We start from the raw sequence: 24398 nt of genomic DNA, 5'->3' as shown, positions 1-24398 counted from the left end.
TTTCATGCACTGGGCCTCTAGTTTAGTAATAAGGTCTCATAAAGGCATGGCTTTAAAATTTACTTACAGAAGAAATAAAATTTGTTTTAAAGTTTATTTAATGAAAGCTACAAGAATGTCTTGCACATTTTATGCATTATTGAATTTATGAAATCTAACAAAAATGTGGAAGAAAATATGCATTGTTGATATCAAATTAATGGTAATTTGAGCATTAGTTACATATTTCAGGTGTAGATTCCTAATCACTTTTTTGTTAAAGGCCATTGATGTCAGTGTCTTCATGCATTGCCTTGTGTTAGTCCTCATTCCTCCTCTCAGGAAACATTTATCACAGTGCTGTGCTCTGTGGAAGACACAGTGACATGTAAGAGTCAGCCACATGCTGAAGGTACTCGTAACATGGGAGTGCAAGGTGAACACCAGTTCCTCTTCCAGGGTAATGGGGCATGTGAGGGAAACGAGCTCTGGGAACAGAGATGGAGGGGTTTTGCTTCAGAGGAGGACTCAGAGATCATTCCTAGAGGAGCTAGTGTTTAAGCAAGTATGGAGATATCTACGAAGAAGTGTGCGTAGAGGTCTGAGTACAGGAAGTTACAGCCAGGTTTATGCATTCTTTTGCAGTTTTCTCTTGAATTTGAAGTCAGAGCCAATCTTAGGAATCCTTAACTAGGAAACAATAACTGCTACTTGTTCTATTGGACAAATATCTAAGTCTTATGTAATAAGTGCAAATGTGGTGGACAGGACCCTGGACTTCTCTCCTGGCTTGATCATTGGCCAGCTCTGAGACTCAGAAGGGACAGTTGTTCCTTCTGACCTCATTCTCATTAGCTGTAAAATTGGAAGAGTATTCTAGATCAATGCTTCTCAAATGATCTGTGGTGCAGTTAATTTTTTGTCTCAATCTGTCATTGACATCACTAGAAAAATGATCATGCACTTGGATGTCAGAAACATGAAATCAGTATGCAAGTTTGAAAACCCTCAACCTTGAGTTCTGTGCTCACTTCATCAAGGACAGGTAACAGTTCATGGGGTGGCAGGTTTTCAACCTCCACTCTGAGTAGAATGTGTAAGGCTCTGGTTTTATTCCAATTCCAGAAGAGTAGTAGAAGACATATTTAGTCATATGCTCATATTGAACAGTAGATGTAAAAGGAAAAAATGTTTCTTACTCTCAACGCCTGTTTTTTAATTTGTCCCATTATATTATTTGTATCTACATTAGTTTTGTACCTTCTCTCTTTTTTTTTTCAAAATGGGAATGGCATCATATTTTTTCAGACTAAGAATGTCAACTTTTAGTACATTATTAAAAAATAAACATTCTGTTAAAAAGTCAAGTAGATTACTTTTATAAGTACTATTTTAATTCAAATAGAAATGTATAAAGAAAGACGTGAAAATCATCCATCCTAGTACTTTGAGAACACTAGCATTTTGGTATGTGTCTTCCTGGGCATTTTACAAATATACACAAACATAGCAATACATATATTTTTAATGGGACTTTTTTTTTACAAAAATTGAATTTTTACAAAAATACTGGCTTATAACCCCCATATGTTTTCCCCAAAATAACATGGACAGCTTTCCATGTCAACAAACATAGACCTCTGTCACTTTCTGATCTGTGTCCCATTTATGTGGCTCCTTCCCTCACATTTTAGTTTTGCTGTGATGAGAATCATTTTGTCAGTTATTATTCCAAAGCTTCCTCTTTTACCTACTGTCAGGACCTGCCTCACACCAGTCAAAGTGCGACTTGAGGCAGATTCGTGTTGATATAAAAATTCTAACACTTGCCCAGCCGATGGGGTTCAGTGGTTTAACATCAGCCCATGAACCAAGAGGTCACTAGTTTGATTCTGGTTGGCGCACATTCCAGGTTGTGGGCTCTATCCCCAGTAGGGGGTGTGCAGGAGGCAGCTGATCAATAATGTTTCTCTCTCATCGATGTTTCTGTCTCTCTGTCCTTCTTCCTTTCTCTTGCTCTAAAAATCAATAAAAAATATTTTAAAGGCTTTCCTCTTTTTAAAAAATTCTAACACTTAAGCAAAATACAAAGCAATCTATAATAATAAAAGCATAATATGCTAATTAGACCAGACGTCCTTCTGGACGACCTTCTGGATGAAGCCGGGGCTGTGAGGGCCAAGGCCTGGGTCCCAGGTGCCAGAGGGAAGCCAGTGCTGGCAGAGGGGGCGGGGGGGGGGGGTGGCCGGGAGAGGGGGGGAAGGGCTACTCTTGCATGAATTTCCTGCATCAGGCCTCTGGTAAAATATAAAAAGAAACCTAAGAATGTCATAGCTTGGAGGTATTTTTCTTTAAGGGTGAATTTGTGTTTAAGAAAGTAGACAATTGAACAGATTAGGCATTTTGTGAGATTTTAATAGCACATTTATTGTAGAAGTTGAATTTCAAAAGCCATTTTGCCTTTAGCCCTGTAATAGTTTAGGTTCAACCATTGTAGAGTAGAACAATGCAGGAAATAGCCTTTTAATAGATTCCCTTCTCTTCTACCCACCCTCGATTCCAAACGATCATGTTTAAACCTGAACTTCCCATCCACAGAATATTTGGGGCCTGGCCAGTGTTGCTTAGTGGTTGAGCATCAACCCATGAACCAAGAGGTCCTAGAAATGAGCCAGTTGGTGCTCGATCCCCAATAGGGGGCATGCAGGAGGCAGCAGATAGATGTTTCTCTCTCATCAATGTTTCTGTCTCTCTACCCCCTCTCCCCCTCTCTCTCTAAAATCAATAAAAACATGTTTTTTAAAAAAGAGAATATTTGGTTTTTAGGATGTTTGTATAAGCAGAGGTTTCACTGCAGTTTGAAGTATAAGTGCCACTTGAGTGTGACAAGGACTGATCACTCAGCATGTTAGAGGGCAGACTTTGAATCTCTGCGTTACACAACATAGTCTTTATTCCTATAGAAGTGATTCAGGTAATAATCAATTTGACCCCAGCATTCAGAAATGTAGGAGCAATAAGTCTTCAGAGTTACATAGTAATGTTAATTTAAAAATCAACGTTTAGTTATATTCAACTTTGAAGAAATATGAGTTATTCTTTTAAACTCATCTTCTTCTTGTTCTAGCGTATAAAGTCTGGCAGAGATGGCCCCGGAGGTTCCCGCAGCAAGAGAGAGGGTAGTGCTGGCAGTGGTAAGTTTTTTCTGTCATCTTGAGGTTGTGGATTATAATGTACATGGGCTTCTGGAAACATTTCGAAACAATCCAAAAATGTCTTTTATCTGTGTGTGTGTGTGTGTGTATGTGTGTGTGGTGTGTGTGTGTGTTGTATACACAGTTAAACCTTACTTATTCTAATTAATTTTGTAAGCAGTCAGTCTGATATATAAATTAAGTATAAATGTTAGTTATTTTAATTCTTTTTTTAATTGTTTTTTATTGATTTTAGAGAAAGAGAAACATTGATTTGTTGTTCCACTTACTTATGCATTCATTGATTGATATTTTTATGTGTCCTGAGTGGGGATTAAACCTTCAACTTTAGCATATCAGCATTACACTCTAACCAATTGAGCTGCCTGGCTAGTGAGCAATTTTAGTTCTTAACCAGAACTGTTTCTGCTAATAGCGTAACAAACAAGTTTGGGTTGGATAAATTATTATAGATGTCCATCCTAATGAGGCTTTACTGTGTGATGTTTAAAATTTGCCGAAACCGGTTTGGCTCAGTGGATAGAGCGTCGGCCTGCGGACTGAAGGGTCCCAGGTTCGATTCCGGTCAAGGGCATGTGCCTGGGTTGCGGGCATATCCCCGGTGGGAGATGTGCAGGAGGCAGCTGATCGATGTTTCTCTCTCATCGATGTTTCTAACTCTCTATCTCTCTCCCTTCCTCTCTGTAAAAAATCAATAAAATATATTTAAAATTTACATTTTAAGGAAGTACCATGAGAAGTAAGACAATCTTATAAAATGCAAACAGTCTCAGGTCTTCAGTCCCACTTTCAGTGTAGAAACAGTGCCAATTTGGGAACTCGGGGACATGGTTCTTGTTCCAGTCTTGATCATGACAACCATGTGTCTCTGGAGCAACCATGTAAATGCTGTATGATTTAGGTGATTTCTGAAGTTGTTTGCATCTCCAAATTCCTTGACTCTGTAACTGCTCGTGACATTATCTATACTAATAAAAGGGTAATATGCTAATTAGACCGGAAGACCTTCCAGGAGACCTTACAGACATCCTTCCAGGCAAAGCCATGGTGGCGGGGCCAAGGCAGAGGTGGTTAGGGGTGATCAGGCCAGGAGGGGAGGGCAGTTGGGGGTGAGTAGGGGGCATTTGGGGGTGAGCAGACCGGCAGATGGGGCAGTTGGGGGCACTCAGGCTGGCAAGGGGGGGCAGTTGGGGTGAGAAGGCCAGCAGGCAGAGTGGTTAGGGGTGATCAGGCAGACAGGCAGGTGAGCGGTTAGGAGCCAGCAGTTCTGGATTGTGAGAGGGATGTCCGACTGCCGGTTTAAACCGGCAGTCGGACATCCCCCGAGGGGTCCCAGATTGGAGAGGGTGCAGGCCAGGCTGAGGGACATCCCCCACCTCCGTGCACGAATTTTGTGCACCGGGCCACTAGTCCTATCTAATAAAAGAGAAACATGGTAATTGGTGTACAACCGCTACCCTTCCCATTGGCTAATCAGGGTGATATGCAAATTAACTGCCAGCCAAGATGGCGGCCGGCAGCCAGGCAGCTTGAAACTAACATGAGGCTTGCTTGCTTAAGTGATGGAGGACTCCAACGTTCCCCTCCTGCTGCTGCAGGCCTCTGAGCTGGCAGTTTGAAACATAGTTACAAAAATAGAAGCTAAACAAAACCCCAGGAACCAGCTTTCAGCTAGCCGGGATCTCAGACCTGGAGTTGATACAGAGTTTCGATTGTAGAACCTAAACAAACCAGATAACCTGCTTTCAGAAGCGGAGGGCTAAGAGCTGGAGCCTCAGAGCTAAAGCTGGCTCAGAATAAAAAGAAAAAAAGAAAAAAAGGAGCAGTTGGGAGCTTCAGTCCCAGCCTGAAAACAGCCCTCAGCCCCTCAGCCAGACTGGCCAGGCACCCCAGTGGGGACCCCCACCTGAAGGGTGTGTGACCAGCTGCAAACAGCCATCATCCCCTCATCCAGGCTGGCCAGGCACCCCAGTGGGGACCCCCACCCTGATCCGGGACACCCTTCAGGGCAAACCAGCCAGCCCCCACCCATGCACCAGGCCTCTATTCTATATAGTAAAAGGGTAATATGCCCCCCAGCACTGGGATCAGCAGAGCCGCGAGGTCTCCCGGCACTGGGATCAGCATGACAGGGGGCAGCGCCCAAACCCCCTGATCGCCCTGCGGCTCTGTGTGTGAAAGGGGGCGGCGCCCCAACCCCCCCACCCCACGGGCCCTGCTCTGTGTGTGACAGGGTAGAGCCATAACCTCCCCATCGGCCCTGCCCTGAGTGTGACAGTGGCGGCGCCCCAACCCCCTGATTGGCCCTGCTCTGTGCGTGACAGGGGGGAGCTCCACAACCCCCTGATCTGCCCTGCTCTGTGCATGACGGGGGGCAGCGCCCCAACCCCCTGATGGGCCCTGCTCTTTGTGTGACAGGGGGTGGCGCCGCAACCTCCCCATCGACCCTGCCTTGAGTGTGACAGGGGGCGGTGCCCCAACCCCCCAATCGGCCCTACCCTGAGCGTGACTGAGGGTGGCATCGCAACCTCCCAATCTGCCCTGCTCTGTGTATGACAGGAGGCGGTGCCCCAACTCCCCAATCGGCCCTGCTCTGAGCCCAACCAGGGGCTGCACCTACGGATTGGGCCTGCCCTCTGCCACCCGGGAGCAGGCCTAAGCCAGCAGGTCGTTATCTCCCGAGGGGTCCCAGGCTGGGAGAGGGCACAGGCCGGGCTGAGGGACCACCCCCCCCCCCCCCAGTGCACAAATTTTTGTGCACCGGCCTCTAGTTACTTAATAAGAAGGTTTGTTTGCCAAGTCTTCTCTTTTTCCCATCAACAAAATCTACCATCTCCCTCTGCTTCAGGGGATAGTTTAAGTTAAACTTAGTAGAAATTTGGTGGTTTTAAATAAACTATTGGAAAAATAAATGCTAAATGTGACCAATAAATACAGCTCCATTCTCTCACATCCCTACTTAGCAAGGTTATACATAGGTGACCCATTTCATGCATCTGCCCAGCTGCGTATCTGTCTGTGATCTAGGAGTCAGGACAAAGCAAGACGTGACCCTTAGATAGGCAGGCCTTTCATTCATTCACAAACGTTTAATGGATGCATTCTCAGTGCCCAACACTGTGCTCAGTGCCAAGGACACAGGGATAAATAAGATGGTGGCCCCTGTGCTCAAGAAAATTCTAATCTAGCTGGAAAGACACACAAGGTTCTAGTGATGAGGATGCTGCCACAACAAAAGCACGTGTGTCTTCCAAGATTCAGGACTTGAGACTGGGAACAAAGACTCTTTGTAGAAATCAGAGCTCTGCTTCACCAAGTACATTAGGCATTTACTAGTAGTCATCAGTGCCTCTAGTTCTAGCGAGACAGCCTGACTCTCTAAGGATCAGTCCAGCTCCTCCAACTGACCCACAGAGTCCTGACCAGTTAGCCCTCAGGTCACAGGAGCTGTTGCCCAGAGCCAGCATCCTGGGAGTGCGAAGGGGCTGCCACCTCAAGGAGCAGCTGACTCCTGTCTCGTCAGACTCCTGGTCATGATAGACGCTGATATTGCCATACTGTCCCCCTAGTCCTCAGATATACCTCAGTTTTGTCCCTAACTCAACCCCACTCCTGTTTTACCATATTTCTTTGGCTGTCTGGGGTTGGATTTAGCTGCATTCTGGATCTAAGAAACAGGCACCTACAATTGTCTTTAAGCCAAAGACAGCAATCCGGGCCCACAGTCCCTATCCAAGCTTTTGGGGCCAAGTATGCTGTGGAATTCAGCATTTTTTGGACTTTAAAAGGTAATAGGGTGTATTAGCTATATAACATCTAATTCCCATCGGAACACCTTATCACCGAATAAAGTATTAATTCAGTGGAGCATGAATATTCACATTTAGGATAGATAGTGGCTAAAAATCGCTTCAGGGCAAGTTAGGTTTTATGTCCAAGGAGTTTACATACTGCCACCTGAACACATAGCTTTCAGACCTCTTCATTAGGAATTGTAGATGAGGGATCATGGACCTGTATTACCAAAGATGTTCTGAATGGCCACAAAGTCAGCAGACCAGGCACTGTGCTTCCATGAAAGAACCTCTGGAAGGCTGCCAGACCCACTTGCTGCTGCTGGTTCATGCGTGCTCTTAGGAAGCAGGCCATCCTGATATGAGTTCTTTTAAAGTTTTAATTATTTTGCTAACATTCTGGGACCAGATTCACCATCCTCTAAGTATTCCACACATCCTCTAAAAATTTTGAGTTCAGAGTCAGTCACCAACCAGTCTCTCCCAAAATAGCAGCAGCAGCCTTATGGGAAGTTCTCAGCCTTCCCTGGTAACTCGTGAAATGTCTTCAGTGTTAATCCCTAACATGAGCCTAAGTTAACTCCAATGTCTTCACTTTGAAAATCTGTTTCAGAAACTTCAGGACCTCCTAACAGGATGCCAGGGTAGGCCTAGAACTGTTGAGCAGGTTGGGGCTTAACCAGAGCCCTGAGAAAGTATCCCCAGACCAACTCCAATGTCTGCCTCTCAGAAACATCAGAAAGGTCAAGCTGCACTTCAGGGGCCCCCAAGTTCCAAGTCCTCTGACACAAAGATCTGTGCAGCCTCCCTAGGTGACCTTTCCCTAATACTTCTGGAAGCATGCCGTGCCTCAGAACAAAACAGGCCCACACCTCCTCTGCAGTCAGGTCGGGTCGGTGAAGCCATGACTGATGTGTAGGAAAGGTGAGCTGCCTTGTCTGACACCTGTGTGCAGAGAGAGGCATCTGTTAGAGAGAGGCACCTCCTGGTCTTGGCCTCCCCACTGTTGCTTGTTCTTGTTCTTCGTAAATAAGTTTTCCTCTCTCTGTTCCAGTCCACTTCAGTCCAGCACAAATAGTCAGTTCAAGTGCACAAATAAGTTTTATTCTCACATGAGGTCAGTTTGGAGTAGAAACTGTGGTTTGGAGGCATTTTTACAAGCTGGTTTTCTTGTTCCCAGTTCCTTGGCACAAGTTGAAGGCACTAAACAGTTCCTTCCCAGGGGACTTGCCCACTTTCCCCACCATTTGCCTTTTTGTTCCTTATTTCTTCCCTCATCCTGAAGCTCAAGTTGGAGTACCTCTTTTGATGACAGGAATCATGTTTTCTGCCTACTTTCTCCAGTTCTCAGCACAGGCCTAGGGCAAGGCTGTCCCTGGCTTTGAAGTCTGTGTAAACCATGCTGTGGACCCCTCCCTCACTGTCTCCTCTCTTTTTCCTTGTGCTCCCCCCCCCCCCCCGCCCCAGTACACTGGACACACCCATCCTCAGCAGCTGTCGGCTCCCCCACCCCCACACTAGCGGCAGTCACTCTGCATGGCTGTCACTTACCACTTGCCATTCAGGAATTTCTAGGACAAACCTCCATGTAAAGGGAGCCCCGATCTCACCCATCTCCCACCTCCAACCTCTAAAACGTAGACTTGCACATTTATAGCTTAACAGGGAAATATTTGGCCCTTCAGCCTGGATTAGATGCACAGTGCAGTTAGGAGAAAGGGACAGTTTTCATGTGAATCCAAATGAAGTCAGCCATAGCTAGTGTAAGTATAATAATTTAAATGCACTGCCTGCAACTTGATTTTTAGAGAATTGCCTAGGACAGAGGACCATGGAGAACTAATACATTATCATTATTCATTTATATAAAATAACTATTTCTAAAATGCTCGGGGATCCTACGTAATTGTCCTTTTTGTGGATCAGACTAGTCTCCTGGAAGTCTGATTTTTGCTATTAATTTGTTCAGTAAATCTCAGTTCCCTTCCTCTTCAGTGGTTCTCAGATGTTAGCCAGAATCACCTAGAGCCAACCACAGAGCTTTAGTACTTCTGAGTCAGCCAGCCTGTGATAGGCCAGAAATCTGCATTTCTGACAAAGTCCCAGCTGATGCTGCTGGTACTGGGAACACACTTTGAGAACCACTGCTGTATCTCCATTGAGATACTACAGGATTAGATGTGACAGAGTGTCTATAAAAAGGGCACCACAGCCCTAACCGGTTTGGCTCAGTGGATAGAGCGTCGGCCTGCAGACTGAAGGGTCCCAGGTTTGATTCCGGTCAAGGGCATGTGCCTTGGTTGCGGGCACATCCCCAGTAGGGGGTGTGCAGGAGTCAGCTGATCGATGTTTCTCTCTCTTCAGTGTTTCTAACTCTCTATCCCTCTCCCTTCCTCTCTGTAAAAAATCAATAAAATATATTTTTTTTAAAAAAGGGCACCACATTTAAAACCACAGTGTGTGGCAGTGTATAGTCATCCAGCCTCGGCCTCTTGTCCCGGCTCTGTCACGGCCAAGGTGATAGAAGTATTACATGCACAACCCACAGAGGGCCGTGCTGAACCTGGCACATGCTGGTGCTGAGTGAGTATGACTGTTATGGTTATTACTTGATACAACTCCCATTGAAAAGCAGTACTATCTGGTTTAGAATTTTGAATATCCATTCCAGGATTGTTAGTACATTAGTTTGCTTTTAAAACAGAATTAACTTATTTTTTTGTTGTTGTTAATCCTCACCTGAGGATATTTTTTCCATGATTTTTAGAGAGAGTGGAAGGGAAGGGGAAAGAGAGAGAGAGAGAGAGAGAGAGAGAGAGAGAGAGAGAGATCAATTGGTTGCCTCCAGCATGTGCCCCAACCAGGCAGGGGACAGAATCTGCAACCCAGGTATGTGCCCTTGACCAGGAATTAAACCTGTGATCCTTTGGTGCACAGACCTACACTCTAACCACCACACAATGCCAGCCAGGGCAAAATAGAATTAACTTAAATGAAATGAAGTTGTTTTAACTACTTGAAGTAAAGATGTATTTCTCTTTTAAATGCACAATTTTGAGTTAAAGTTTTAGCAGCTCAGTGCCAAACATCAATCAGTTTAGGAGAAAAATTAAGCCATGTCACACAAAAGGTCAACTCCCACAAGTAGAGCTGTGTCCTCCGAGTTCACAGTCTCAGTAGTCAGCCTGTGCACAGTCCACAGGGTGAAGTGGATCGAGCTCCTGCCGTGTGCTGGCTGCATGTAAAGGCCCGGAAACCACAGAATACCTCTGCTTCTCATAGGCACCTGTCCTCAGGACAGAGAGTGCCTTCCTGGAGGGCCTCTTCCCTTTTGCATGCTGTTGGCAGTCCTGACTTACTTTGAGTGCTGTGTTGTTAACGTTTCATTTTAAAATTGTTTTTTGTTTACTATGTGTACTTAATGGTTTGCTGCATTTTACACTTACTTTTTATTATGTCTTGGGTGCCAACTTTTCCTAAGAAAAATGTATCTCATTTTCATACTGAAAATAATTTCATAATGAAAATTATAGGATATGATGACTCAGTGAATAGAAATTCACTTTAAGATCAACTTTTTAAAGAACGTCTTTTATAAAGTACATTGTAACCATTTTTTTTTTTGTCAAAGTTTTATTTTAAGATTATAGTCAAGGGTGAACAACTTCTTTGACTAGAATACCTTTGCACAGTTTTGCTGGGATCCAGTGGCTCATGCTCAGTGCCCACCACATATGAGGGACAAAAGATCACTGACTAAGGAGGAGAGATAGAAAAGCGATGTGAATACAGCCAAATTCAGATAATCAAATCAACAGAACGTAGGTAATCTCCTGGGAAAAAGACAGTGAGTCTGTAAAGGGTGAAAAAAGCCTTCAGAAGCTGGCAGGACTGGGGCTCTTACTTCTAAAGAGCGTCACTCCCATCAGCTTCATCCCATGTAAGCACCCACTTCGCCACAGAAATCTCAGGAGTAACTGTGCTGGACACCCTGGCTGCTACGCATTTTGAGGCTTGATGTCACAGTGTAACTGTTAGTAATAAATATCAGAGGGCAGTATCGCAGTAGCGCCAGCATATTCAGTGTCACAGACCCTGCTGGTCTGATCTGCTAACAAGTCACCTATCTTCTGGCAAACTGGTTCTCTAAGCTGAGTGGTTCTCTCAACACACTTTTCCCATAGAGGCCCAGCCAGTAGGTAATTTAGACTCAAGGGCCATGTCCTCTCATGCCACTGTGGTGAGAGGCGGCATAGACAACATATAAGTGGGGGGATGTGGATGAGTCTCAAAACTTCATATTCAGACACTGAAATTTGAATGTCGTGTAAATGTCATTATGTCACAAAATATTATTCCTCTTTAGCTTTTTTCCCCCAACCATTAAAAAAGTCTATAAACCATTGTTAACCCACTAGACCTACATAAACAGGATGGGCCAGGTTTGGTCCACAAACTGTACTTAGCTGATCCCTGCTCTACACCCACCTCTCCATGAATGTTCTTGGTCATAACAGGTGGGGACTCAGGAATTTCCTTTTGACCAAAGCACCAGTTACAGCTATCTAATCTAAGGATACAGCTCTACAATGAGACTGTTGTTTACCTTTCCCTCTTAAAGTGATCTCGACTGTTTACAGCTCAGCCACCTCCAAATATGTCACACAGAATAACGGAGTGATGAGACTTTTTGTCAACAGAAGGTGCTCCTTCCCTCTATCCCTTGGCTTACTGCCCTTAGTTTGAGGTCATTTGAATTAGTTACTCAGTCCTGGTGTTCATTCAGCATCCATGGACTTCCTTTTTCAAGTTACTGCATCTTATGTGATCTCTGGCAAGTTAATTAATCTTTTGTCACAGTTTCCTCATCAGTCAAATGGGAGTGAAAATAGGATGTACCTGGCAGGGTGGTTGAGAGAAGGACCTGAGTTTGCACACAGGAAGCACTGGCAAGGGTGATTCCTTTGACAAGGGAGAACATGGGCAGTACCCAAATTTTAGCGTCCACCTGCGGATATAGTGAGGGCCCATGTGTGTACCTTTGCTGGATGTATGACCTTGAGTTTGTTGTTCTCAGTTTTTTCCTGACACTGAAGGCTCACGTGTATTTGTGCATGAAGATAAATGTCAGGACATGGACCACCGCCTTACTGTTTATAACATTTAACAAAAAGTACTAGAAATTATATCTACAAATGAACGTTGGTTTTTGAAGTTACCAGTTTGAAAAGTGGAACATTTATTCCAGTAATGCTGCAGTTAATCAAAACATTTGTCAAACACCTCTTTTGGAATTTTCATCACAGGCAAATTACCAAAAAGCACAGGAAATGCAGTCTAAAAATGTTATACATATGTGTACTATATATATTTAAATATGATAAAATCTGTACAGTATATGTATTACATGTATCTGTAAATATATACACATATATGCACATTTTATGCATATAGTTCTTTCCCCCCGTCCCTTCCTGTCTTTCTGACTTTCTATCAACAAACTTTTACCGAGTTCCTGACCATCATAGGTACTCAGAAAATACCAATTCCCTTCCAGCTTCTTCTCCTATGTCCTTTTTATATGCCAGGTATTGAGTTAAGCATTTAGGATATGAATTATAGTAAAAACAGAATAAATAAATTGTCTACTTTGCCTCCATCTTCAGTGATCTCTCCACAGGATCACTCTGCCCCTGAGTGTTGCCTATTACAGTGGCTGTCAGAGCTAATTTCAGTTTTGATGGGTAATACACAATTAGGTGAACAAAGGATGGAGTGAGTGGTGCAGGTAAACTGAGCCTCACAGCTGGGAACAATGTAAAAATGAGCTGACATTCTCACAGTGCAGCTGCGTCCTAGCCATGGGCTCTATGCAGTTTTGTGCCAGTTGTGTCATCTGTGCTGTCAGGCCATGATGCTGGGGCCTGGGAGGGAGCTTTGGATTTGTAGCCCCTTAACTCTCAAAAGATTTGGAGCAAAGGAAGAGCAGCTTTCTCATGACAAAGGGTAGGTCACTTGCAAGTCAGACTACAAAGTAAGTTGGACAGTACATAGATTCACAGAAAAGGTCTCAATGTGCTGTCTGAAGTTCATTAGTGTTTGTAACCATAAACAAAAACTCCCTCATACTTACTGAGTGAGTAGTTTCCTTAGTGACTGCATTTTAGTTGGTGCTAAATTGAATATCATCCTGGGGATGAAAGAGACCAAAAAAAGTTTAATGTCTAATGGAGTGTGAAATCAGAGTTTATAGTTCACCAAAAGAGGATCCCTTCAGAAGATATTTCAAGGAGTAAGGGCACTATGTTTGTAACACTCCGAGGAATGAGAAGAATTTTTTAGGTTTCATTTGGATAGCACTGTCAAAAAATAAGAAAATAATGGAACAATTGATAAGGCTTCCTAACTTAAGGGAAGTGGTGGGGGAAGATAATTATTATCTGACTAGACGTCCGTTGCATGGATTTGTGCACCAGTGAGGCCTCTCGCACCAGTGCACGATTGGGGCCAAGGAGGGACTGCAGGAGAGCTCCAGGGTGTGTCCGGCCTATCTCGCCCAGTCCCGATCAGCTGGACCCCAGCAGCAAGCTAACCTACTGGTCGGAACATCTGCCCCCTGATGGTCAGTGCATATCATAGCTACTAGTTGAACATTCGCTTAGGCGTTTATATATATAGATAATTTAAGGAATTATCAGATATGTATTGTTTAATTCAACTTGAAGCCAAAAAAAGAGGTCATTCAGTTTTTCAATTACGACAGTGTTGGAAACCCTAACGACAGCATTCTCAGTACACTGTTGGAGGCAAAAGTCAGATTTCCATGATTTTAAGGAAAGTGTGGGATGCAGAAAGGTGATAAAGAGGATAAATCATTCTCTTGCGTATGGTGGTACGAATGCAGCCTCACCAATTATTAAAGAAATGCAATTAACCTGTACAGTTAGCAAGGCCAGCTCTCCAGGATCCAGGGAGAAGAGCTTTCTTTATGAGCTAAATGCTGCTGGTGGAAGCTGGAAGTGGGACTCTGCAGGGTGTGTTTGGTAATATTCTTCAAGATCTTTAAAAGTTCCACACCATAAACTCAGACAGAGAATTACAGTATATATACACATGTTCATCACATTATTTATGACAGGAAAATGCTGAGAATAAACAAAATGTTCAACAGGAGTAATCCTGGGTTTAATTGTGTTTTGCACAGTTGCCTCACTGTGGCAGTTACAACAGGCCCCTTTCTCCTTCCCTGTGCTCGATCCCACATCCTGCTTCCCAGCCTGATCTATGAGGGGTTATGTTGCCACTGGAAGCCCCAAAGCTAGAGAACATACAATTCCCAAGAAACAACCTTATTTGCAACCAGAGAGCAGTGATTAATAGTAATTTTACAATGTGGTTTCCTTCCCACTTTTCTATAAACAAAATAATGTTCACTTAAAAGCATACTGAAGTCAACAAAATAAGAAATAAGCAGAAAAGTCAGATATTTTATTGGATTTTAAAATTGTGTTATAGGTGTAACATCATGGAAAATTATTTATAGCAAATGTTTCTGGTAAAAGTTACCCACAGTCGGTGGACCTGACTGACGGTGGTGGCTGTGTCTCCTTTTCCTCTGCCATTGAGCACAGTTAATAGTCACCACAATTTTTAAATATAATTGATGGTATTAAAGATAAAAAGCTATTTATTTTTCTTATTTTCATTACTAGGGTAAATGTATTATGTACTCAATTTGGTGAAATTGTTGAATTTAGATCATAAAATATTTGCCAAAATCTAATTGTTTAAAGAATTAACAAAAATGAAGTGCATGGCTTTTCATCTCCTCTTTAGTTTTTCTTTTCTACTTTTAGTTTATCTACAACTGTAAATAATTTTCATGCTCTTAACCATATTCTTTCTAAATAAAGACTGTCTTCCCTTGGAAACGGAAGTTTATGTAGTCAGCCTCTTAATTTGTTCCATGAATAGAGCTTATGTTATAAAACTCAGTTTCTCACAAAAAAAGAACTCGAATTTAAAAACTGTAACATTCTAGCCCAGCCAATGTGGTTCAGTGGTTGAGCATTGACCTATGAACCAGGAGGTCATGGTTTGATTCCCAGTCAGGGCACATGCCCGGCTGCAGGCTCAATCCCCAGTGTGGGGCATACAGGAAGCAGCCAATCAATGATTCTTATCATTGATGTTGCTATCTCTCTCCCCCTCTCCCTACCTCTCTGAAATCAATCCTATATAATAAAAGCCTAATATGCTAAGTGTCCGTTCGTCCAGTTGTCTGTTTAACCAATCAAAGCGTAATATGCTAATGATATGCTAAGGTCACTCAACCACTCACTATGATGTGCACTGACCACCAAGAAGCAGATGCTCCAACTGGTATGTTAGCTTGCTGCTGGGGTCCGGCTGATCAGGACTGAGTGAGATGGGCCAGACACACCTTGGAGCCCTCCCACAGTCCCTCCCTGGCTGGCCAACCTCCCACATCCCTCCCCAGCCCCGATCATGCACCGATGGGGTCCCTCAGCCTGGCCTGCACCCTCTCGCAATCCGGGACCCCTTGGGGGATGAGAGCCGGTTTCAGCCTGATCCTGCAGGCCAGGCCAAGGGACCCCACTAGTGCACGAATTTGTGCACCAGGCCTCTAGTAAAAATATATTTTAAAAAGTAAAAATAAAAACTGTAACATTCTAGCCCTGGCCATGGAGCTCAGTTGATTAGAGTGTCATTTGGCGACACCAAGGTTGCGGGTTCGATCCCAGTCAGGGCACATACAAGAATCAACTTATGAATGCATAAGTAAGTGGAACAACATATCAATCTCTCTCTCTCTCTCTCTCATTCTCACTCTCTCTCCCTCCCTCTGCCTTCTTCCCTCTCTCTAAAATCAATAAAATAAAACAATTTATAAAATAAAAACTATAACATTCTAAAATGTTACAATAGGTCACCTTCTTAGTATGAATTACCTTGTAAAAAAATATTGGTCAAATCAGGATGTCATCTCCCCTGTAGCAAAGGAATGTGAGATTTTTCCCCAAATTTCAAGATTGTAAACTTGCTTTATAAGTCACAAGACAAGAAGAGGGTCCCTGGGGATGTGGGGGGGGGGGGGGTCCTAAAATAGGACTGTGAAAAGAGATTGTGAGTTTCTTTTGTCTGGATGTTTGTCATTATTCAGACAGCTGCATTTCATGGTCAGCTAAGCTGCTAAGCTTAGAATAGCATATGTCAGGAATATGTGAATAAGGCCATAGTTATTCATATAAACTTTCCATGTCTATATGAAAAGTGCCACACTTTACATAGATTCTTTGCCAAAATAGACATTACTGTGTGATGGTTAAGGACCATGCTGGCAGACAGAAAACCTGGATTTTGGTGTTGGCCTTGCCACTAACTATGAACTCTTACTAATAAATAAGTGACTTCACCTCTTTAGGCCTGTTTTTTCATCTGTAAAACAAAGAGGTTAGACTTAACCTTTTTAATTACATTTTCGTGTGTTTCTCCTGACTGTGAAATTATTACAGACTTCTATTTCTGACAGTAAGATGGACTGAATATTCAGGGAAACTCCTCCATGTAGAGCACTCCTGATAATGGTGGACTGAGTATTAAAAAAAAAATAAAGAGGTCCATGGCCAGTATGGCTCAGTTGATTAGAGCATTGCCCTGTACACCAAAAGGTGGAGGGTTCCATTCCCAGTCATGCCCTATGCCAGGTCGTGGGTTCAATCCCTGCTCCGAGTGTGTGTGTGTGAGGCAACCGATCAATGTTTTTCTCTCTCTCCCTCTCTCCCTCTCTCCCCCTCTTTCTCTCTCCCTCTCTCCCTCTCTCCCCCTCTCCCTCTCTCCCTCTCTCCCTCTCTCCCCTCTTCTTCTCCCTCTCCCTTCTCTCTAAAATCATTTTTTTTAAAGAGGAAGGAAAAAGAAATGAGAAGATGAAAAACACTTTTAAAATTTATGACTGAGTTGGCAAGAAAGAAGGAAATTATTTGGAGACTAAAAATGAGTAGAAAATTTAAATGCAAAGGCGTAAGTACAGAAGCTAATGTTTGCCTTAGCAAATTCCTGTGGCCTAAAGCCTGGGTTTATAGGCACTCATAGGGAACTAAAGATAAAACCTGGGCCCCCAAAAAGTCAGAGGTCAGACCAAAGAATCCCCTTCATAAAGCCAGGACCCCTAATAAACAGTACCATCAGTGGGTCAAATAGAAAAGAATTCACCCCACAAGGGCTGGGTTTCCACCTTGGCTCTGTTGGAATGTGATAAACAGGAAGCATGCCCTTGAAATTCCTGACCATGAGTCCTCATATGGTTTTGGAGCTAGAATACATTATTACCTGTGTGGCCTGAAGACTCCAACCTGAAAATATGGAATTGAGTTGGTGGTGCTCCCAGGCACCTGGAAGAAATAAGTGTACTCCTTCCTGGAGTAATACACTTTAAATAAGCCTCAAATAATTCTTTCAGATAAAATTCTAAAGAGCAGGAACCTACAACTTTAAGAAAACACATGAGGAAATAAGCCTCTATGAGCGAGCAACAGAAACTATAGAATGTAGCCTTCAAAGACTAGATATATATTATAATTATCAGATAAAGAATATATTTTAAAAGTAAAAATATACATATCTCTTGTTATCTGAATTCTAGAACTGAATAGATTCAGGTCCTTTTTTTTAGGTAGAGCTGTTATCCTCTGCTATCTGAACTCTAACACTATCTAAAATTTAGGAATCAGTCCGACCTGTGTGGCTCAGTGGTTGAGCGTTGACCTATGAAGTAGGAGGTCACGGTTCCATTCCTGGTCAGGGCACATGCCCGGGTTGTGGGCTCCATCCCCAGTGGGGGGGCATTCAGGCACATGATTCTCTCTTGTCATTGATGTTTCTATCTCTCTCTGCCTCTCCCTTCTCTATGAAATATATATATATATATATATATATATATATATATATATATATATATATTTAAGATTGGGAATCAGGTAACACACAATGCCTCACTATCCAGATTCTCTCTATATAAACTCAGCAATTGGATTCAAACAGTGTCATACTTACGTATTTTAAGTATGGCAACAGAATAAAATAATATAAAAATTACTAGGCAGACTTGAAAAAACCAAATTGAATTTCCAAAAATGAAAAATGTAATTGAAATCAGAAACACAATAGATGTTTTAAAGCAGGGGTCAGGAAACTACAGCCTGCAAGACCAAATTTCGCATGATCTACCACCTGCTTTTGTCAGTAAAGTGTTACTGGAGAAGAGCCATACTCAATCATTTGTAGTCAGAAACCATTTGGTATGCAGAGCCTAAAATATTTACTGTCTGGTCGTTTACAGAAAAATCTTCTTGACCCCTGAAAAGCAAATTAGATTAGAAGAAGAGAGAATTCGTGACCTGGAGAGAGCTGGAGAAATTACCCAGAATGCAGGACAGAGTCAAAGTGATGGGAAATAGGAGGGATTAAGAGACATGAAGGATGTAGTAGATACATATTGAAAGACAGAATGAGGGAAAGGAAGTAAAGAATTAATGGATGAGAATTTTCAAGGATTAATGAGATCCTCAGATTTACAAAGCTAATCAATAAATGTGATACACCACATAAACAAACAGAGAGATAAAAACCATATAATTATATCCATTGATGCAGAAAAAGCATTTGACAAAACCCAACACCCTTTCTTGATAAAAACTCTCAGCAAGGTGGGAATAGAAGGTTCATGCCTCAACATAATAAAAGCCATATATGACAAACCCACAGCCAACATCATACTCAATGGGCAAAAACTAAAACCATTTCCCCTAAGGACAGGAATAAGACAGGGATGCCCACTCTCACCACTCCTGTTCAACATAGTACTGGAAGTACTAGCCATTGCGATCAGACAAGAAGAAGAAATAAAAGGCATCCAAATTGGAAAAGAAGTAAAACTGTCCCTATTTGCAGATGACATGATACTGTACATAGAAAACCCTAAAGACTCAATCAAAAAAATTATTAGACTTAATAAATGAATTCGGCATTGTTACAGGATACAAAATCAAAGCCAAGAAATCTATGGCTTTTTAAAACACCTATAGTGAATTTACAGAGAGAGAGATTAAAATAACAATCTCCTTCACCATCGCACCAAAAAAATAAGATACCTAGGAATAAACTTGACTAAGGAGGTAAAAGACCTATACGTGGAAAACTACAGGACACTGAAAAAAGAGATAGAAAAAGACATAAACAGATGGAAGAATATACCATGTTCATGGATTGGTAGAATCAGCATCATCAAGATGTTCATACTACCCAAACAATCTATTGATTCAATGCAATCCCCATTAAAAGAGCAACAGCATATTTCACAGACCTAGAACAAACTTTCCAAAAATTCATCTGGAATAAAAAAAAAAAAAAAACTGAATAGCTGCAGCAGTCCTAAGAAAGAAGAACAAAGTAGGTGGGATCTCAATACCAGATATCAAGCTGTATTACAATGCCACTTTTCTCAAAACAGCCTGGTACTGGCACAAGAACAGACATATAGACCAATGGAATAGAATAGAGAACCCAGAAATCGACCCAAACCATTATGCTCAATTAATATTCGACAAAGGAAGCATGAACATACCATGGAGTCAAGACAGTCTCTTCAATAAATGGTGTTGGGAAAATTAGACAGATACATGCAAAAAAAAAAAAATGAAACTAGACCACCAACTTACACCATACACAAAAATAAACTCAAAATGGATAAAGGACTTAAACATAAGATGGGAAACCATAAAAATACTAGAGGAATCCACAGGCAGCAAAATCTCAGACATATGCCAAAGCAATTTCTTCACTGATACTGCCACTAGAGCAATGGAAACTAAAGAGAAAATAAACAAATGGGACTACATCAAAATAAAAAGCTTCTGCACAGCAAAGGAAACCATCAACAAAACAACAAGAAAGCCTACTGCATGAGAGAACATATTTGCTAATGTTATCACCGGTAAGGGTTTAATCTCCAACATTTACAGGGAACTCATACAACTTAACAAAAGGAAGATAAACAACCCAATCAAAAAATGGGCAGTGGACCTAAATAGATACTTTTTGAAAGAGGACATAAGGAAGGCCAAAAGACATATGAAAATATGTTCAAAGTCACTAATCATCCAAGAGATGCAAATCAAAACAACAATCTCACACCTGTCAGAATGGCTATCATTAACAAATCAACAAACGACAAGTGCTGGTGAGGATATGGAGAAAAAGGAACCCTCGTGCACTGCTGATGGGAATGCAGACTGGTGCAGCCATTGTGGAGAACAATATGGAGTTTCCTCAAAAAACTAAAAATGGAACTCCCATTTGACCCAGTGATCCCACTTCTAGGAATATATCCAAAGAAACTAGAAACACCAATTAGAAAGGATATATGCACCCCCATGTTCATAGCAGCACAATTTACCATAGCTAAGACTTGGAAACAGCTTAAGTGCCCATCAGCAGATGAGTGGATTAAAAAACTGTGGTACATCTACACAATGGAATAGTGCGCTGCAGTAAAAAAGAAGGAGTTCTTACCATTTGCAACAGCATGGATGGAACTGGAGAGCATTATGCTAAGTGAAATAAGCCAGTCAGAGAAAGATATATATCACATAATCTCACTCATTTATGGAATATAATGAACAGCATAAACTGATGAACAAAAACAGATCCAGAGACAGAGAAGCATCGTTCAGACCGTTAAAACTCAGAGGGAAGGTAGGGGAGGGTGGGGGTAAGGGATAAAGATCAACCAAAGGACTTATATGCAAGCATATTGGCTTAACCAATGGACACAGACAACAGGGGGTGAGGGCATGGGGGGGGGGAGTGGGGGATAATGTGGGGATAAGGACACATATGTAATAACTTCATAAAAAAATTTTAAAAAGGATTAATGAGATCCTCAGATTTACAAAGCTAAATCAAAAGTGGGATAGCCCTGGCTGATGTTGCTCAATGGTTAAAGTGTTGGTCCTCCGACTGAAGGGTCTCTGCTCAATTCTTGGTCAAGGGCAGATACTGGGTTCAGGTTCACACTCCAGTCCCAGTTGGGACGCAAGCAGAAGGCAACCAATCGATGTCTGTCTCTCTCTCTCTCTCTCTCTCTCTCTCTCTCTCTCTCTCTCCCTCCCTCCCTCCTCCCCTCCCTCCCTTCCTTCCTCCCTCCCTCTCTCCCCTTTCCTCCCTTCTCTGAAAATCAATGGAAAAAATATCCATAGTTGAGGATTAACAACCAAAAAGTGGGATAGAGAGAATGATTGCATATATCACAGTCAGATTGCAATACACAAAAACTGAAAAGCTCTTGCTGACTTTTCAAAGTCAAAAATGAAAACCAGAAACACGGCATTAAATCATCACTTCACTGTCTCCAGGGAAGTGTCTCACTTCATAAAAGTAATAAAATTCCCTAAGATACTACAAAAAAAATGAATACTGTTTATCTTAGAAAATGTAGACTTCCAGTTAAAAATAAACTAGTTACTCAAAACATCATACCCAAAGATGAATGTGTGCTAGTATATTTTAAGAGAGATCATAGTGCTGTAAAATATTGTACTCTGCTTTCTTCATTCAGCATTATTTCATGTCTACTTTCCTGTCATCAAATATTTTCATGATTTTCTTAGTAAAACATTTTAGGAGTGGAATTGCTGAGTATAAAGGTTTAAAAAATTTTAATAATTTTTGAAAATTGTAGTCAAAAATGTAAAATTTGCCATCTTAATCTTTTCGAAGTATACAGTATTAACTAATGTATATTGCTGTGCTGTAGGTCTCTATAACTTTTCCATTTTGCAAAACTGAAACTCTAAACCCAATGAACAATGACTGCTCTTTTCTCCCTCCCATCTCTCCACCACTGGCAACCACTATTCTACTCTCAGTTTATAAGTTTGATGGCTTTAGATAACTCATATAAGTGGAGTCATGCAGGATTTGTCTTTTTGTGACTGGCTTATTTCACTTAGCATAGCGTCCTCAAGGTTCATTCATAGTGTAGCATATGTCAGGATTTCCTTCCTTTTGAAAGGTGAACAATATCCCATTGTATGTCTATACCACATTTTCTTTATCCATTTATCTGTTGATGGACACTGAGGTTGTTTCCAATTTTTGGCTGTTGTGGATAATGTTGCTATAAACATGGATGTGCAGCCCTAATCGGTTTGGCTCAGCAGATAAAGCATCAGCCTGCAGACTCAAGGGTCCCAGGTTCGATTCCGGTCAAGGGCATGTACCTTGGTTGCGGGCCCATCCCCAGTGGGGAGTGTGCAGGAGGCAGCTGATCGATGTTTCTAACTCTATATCCCTTCCCCTTTCTCTCTGTAAAAAAAATCAATAAAATATATTTTTAAAAAAACACAAACATGGGTGTGCAAATATCTCTGAGATCCTGTTTTCAATTATTTTTCATATATACCCACTGGATCATATGATAGTTCTATTTTTAATATTTTGAGGAACCTTCATACTGTTTCCATAGCACTGCAACATTTACATTCCCATCGATGGTGCACAAGTGTTTTAATTTGCTACATCCTTGCCAACACTTATTTTCTGTTATTTGATATTGGTTATATAATGGATGTGAGGTGTTATCTCATTGTGGTTTTGATTTTCATTTCCCTGATGATTAGCAATGTTGAGTATTTTTTCATATGCATGCTGGCCATTTGAATATCTTCTTTGGATAAATATCTATTTAAATCCTTTGCCCATTTTAAAATTACATTGTTTGTGTTTTTGTTCTTGAGTTGTGGAATTTATATAGTCTGAATATTAACCTCGTATCAGTTATATGGCTTGCAAATATTTTCTCCTATGCCTTGGGATGTCTTTTCACTCTCTTGATTTTTTCTTTTGTTGAACAGAAGTTTTTAAAGTTTGATGCGGTTTTATTTGTCTGTTCATTTTGTTGCCTGTGCTTTTGGTGTCATGGCTTTTCCTCTATGTTTTCTTCTAAAAGATATAGTTTCAGGTCTTACATTTTTATCTTTAATCCATTTTGAGTTAATTTTTATATATGGTTTAAGGTAGCAGTCCAGCTTCATTCTTTTGCATGTGATTATCCAGGTTTTCTAATAGTATTTGTTAAAGAGACTATCCTTCCCCTGTTGTATTGTCTTAATACAATTGTTGAATATCAGTACATCTAGGTTTCTTTCTGGACTCTATTCTGTTCATTAGGTCTATATGTCTGTCTTTATATCAGTACCATATTGTTTGGTTATTGTAGCTTTGCAATATGTTTTGAAATCTCTAAGTGTAAGATCTTCAACTTTATTGTCCTTTTTCAGCATTGTTTAGGCTAGTCAGGGTCCTTTGAAATTCTATACAAATTTTAAAATTTCTTTTAATTTCTGCAAAAAAAAATTCATTTGGATTTTTATTTTTTTATTTTAATTAAATCTTTATTGTTCAGATTATTACAGTTGTTCCTCTTTTATCCCCAGTAGTTCCCCTCCATCCGGTTCCCACCCCACCCTCTGCCCTTACCCACCAACCCCCCCCCCCCCCAACTGTCCTCATCCATAGATACACGATTTTTTTCCAGGTTCTTCCTGCACCCCCCCACACCCCTTTCCCCCCGAGAATTGTCAGTCCACTCCTTTTCTATGTACCTGATTCTATTATATTCACCAATTTGTTCTGTTCATCAGATTATTTATTCACTTGATTTTTAGATTCACTTGTTGATAGATGTGTATTTGTTGTTCATAATTTGTATCTTTACCTTTTTCTTCTTCTTCCTCTTCTTAAAGGATACCTTTCAACATTTCATATAGTACTGGTTTGGTGGTGATGAACTCCTTTAGCTTTTCCTTATCTGTGAAGCTCTTTATCTGACCTTCAATTCTGAATGATAGCTTTGCTGGATAAAGTAATCTTGGTTGTAGGTTCTTGCTATTCATCACTTTGAATATTTCTTGCCACTCCCTTCTGGCCTGCATAGTTTCTGTTTAGAAATCTGCTGACAGTCATATGGATATTCCCTTGTAGGTAACTAACTATTTTTCTCTTGCTGCTTTTAAGATTCTCTCTTTGTCTTTTGCTCTTGGCATTTTAATTATGATGTGTCTTGGTGTGGTCCTCTTTGGATTCCTTTTGTTTGGGGTTCTCTGAGCTTCCTGGACTTGTAAGTCTATTTCTTTCACCAGGTAGGGGAAGTTTTCTGTCATTATTTCTTCAAATAGGTTTTCAATATCTTGCTCGCTCTCTTCTTTTAGCACCCACATAATTTGCATGTTGGTATGCTTGAAGTTGTCCCAGAGGCTCCTTACACTGTCTTGATATTTTTGGATTCTTTTTTCTTTTTGTTTTTCCGGTTGGGTGTTTTTTGCTTCTTTGT

At 41.5% G+C, this 24398-nt stretch overlaps 1 protein-coding gene across 3 annotated transcripts in view; it reads left to right on the top strand.

The window, feature by feature from the left end:
- Positions 1-24398, top strand: part of IFT88 (intraflagellar transport 88) — a 169321-nt gene that overhangs the window by 126735 nt on the left and 18188 nt on the right. For all 3 annotated transcript variants that reach the window (XM_081083541.1, XM_081083542.1, XM_081083543.1), the window contains one exon: positions 3107-3173. In XM_081083541.1, the coding sequence (XP_080939667.1) occupies positions 3107-3173 (67 nt within the window). The remainder of the gene's footprint in view (positions 1-3106; positions 3174-24398) is intronic.

Source organism: Myotis nattereri, assembly GCF_964212035.1.
Source record: "Myotis nattereri genome assembly, chromosome: 2".
Taxonomy (NCBI): Eukaryota; Metazoa; Chordata; class Mammalia; order Chiroptera; family Vespertilionidae; genus Myotis; species Myotis nattereri.
The sequence above is the reverse complement of the archived record's forward strand: the minus strand, read 5'-3'. Positions and strand labels throughout refer to the sequence as shown.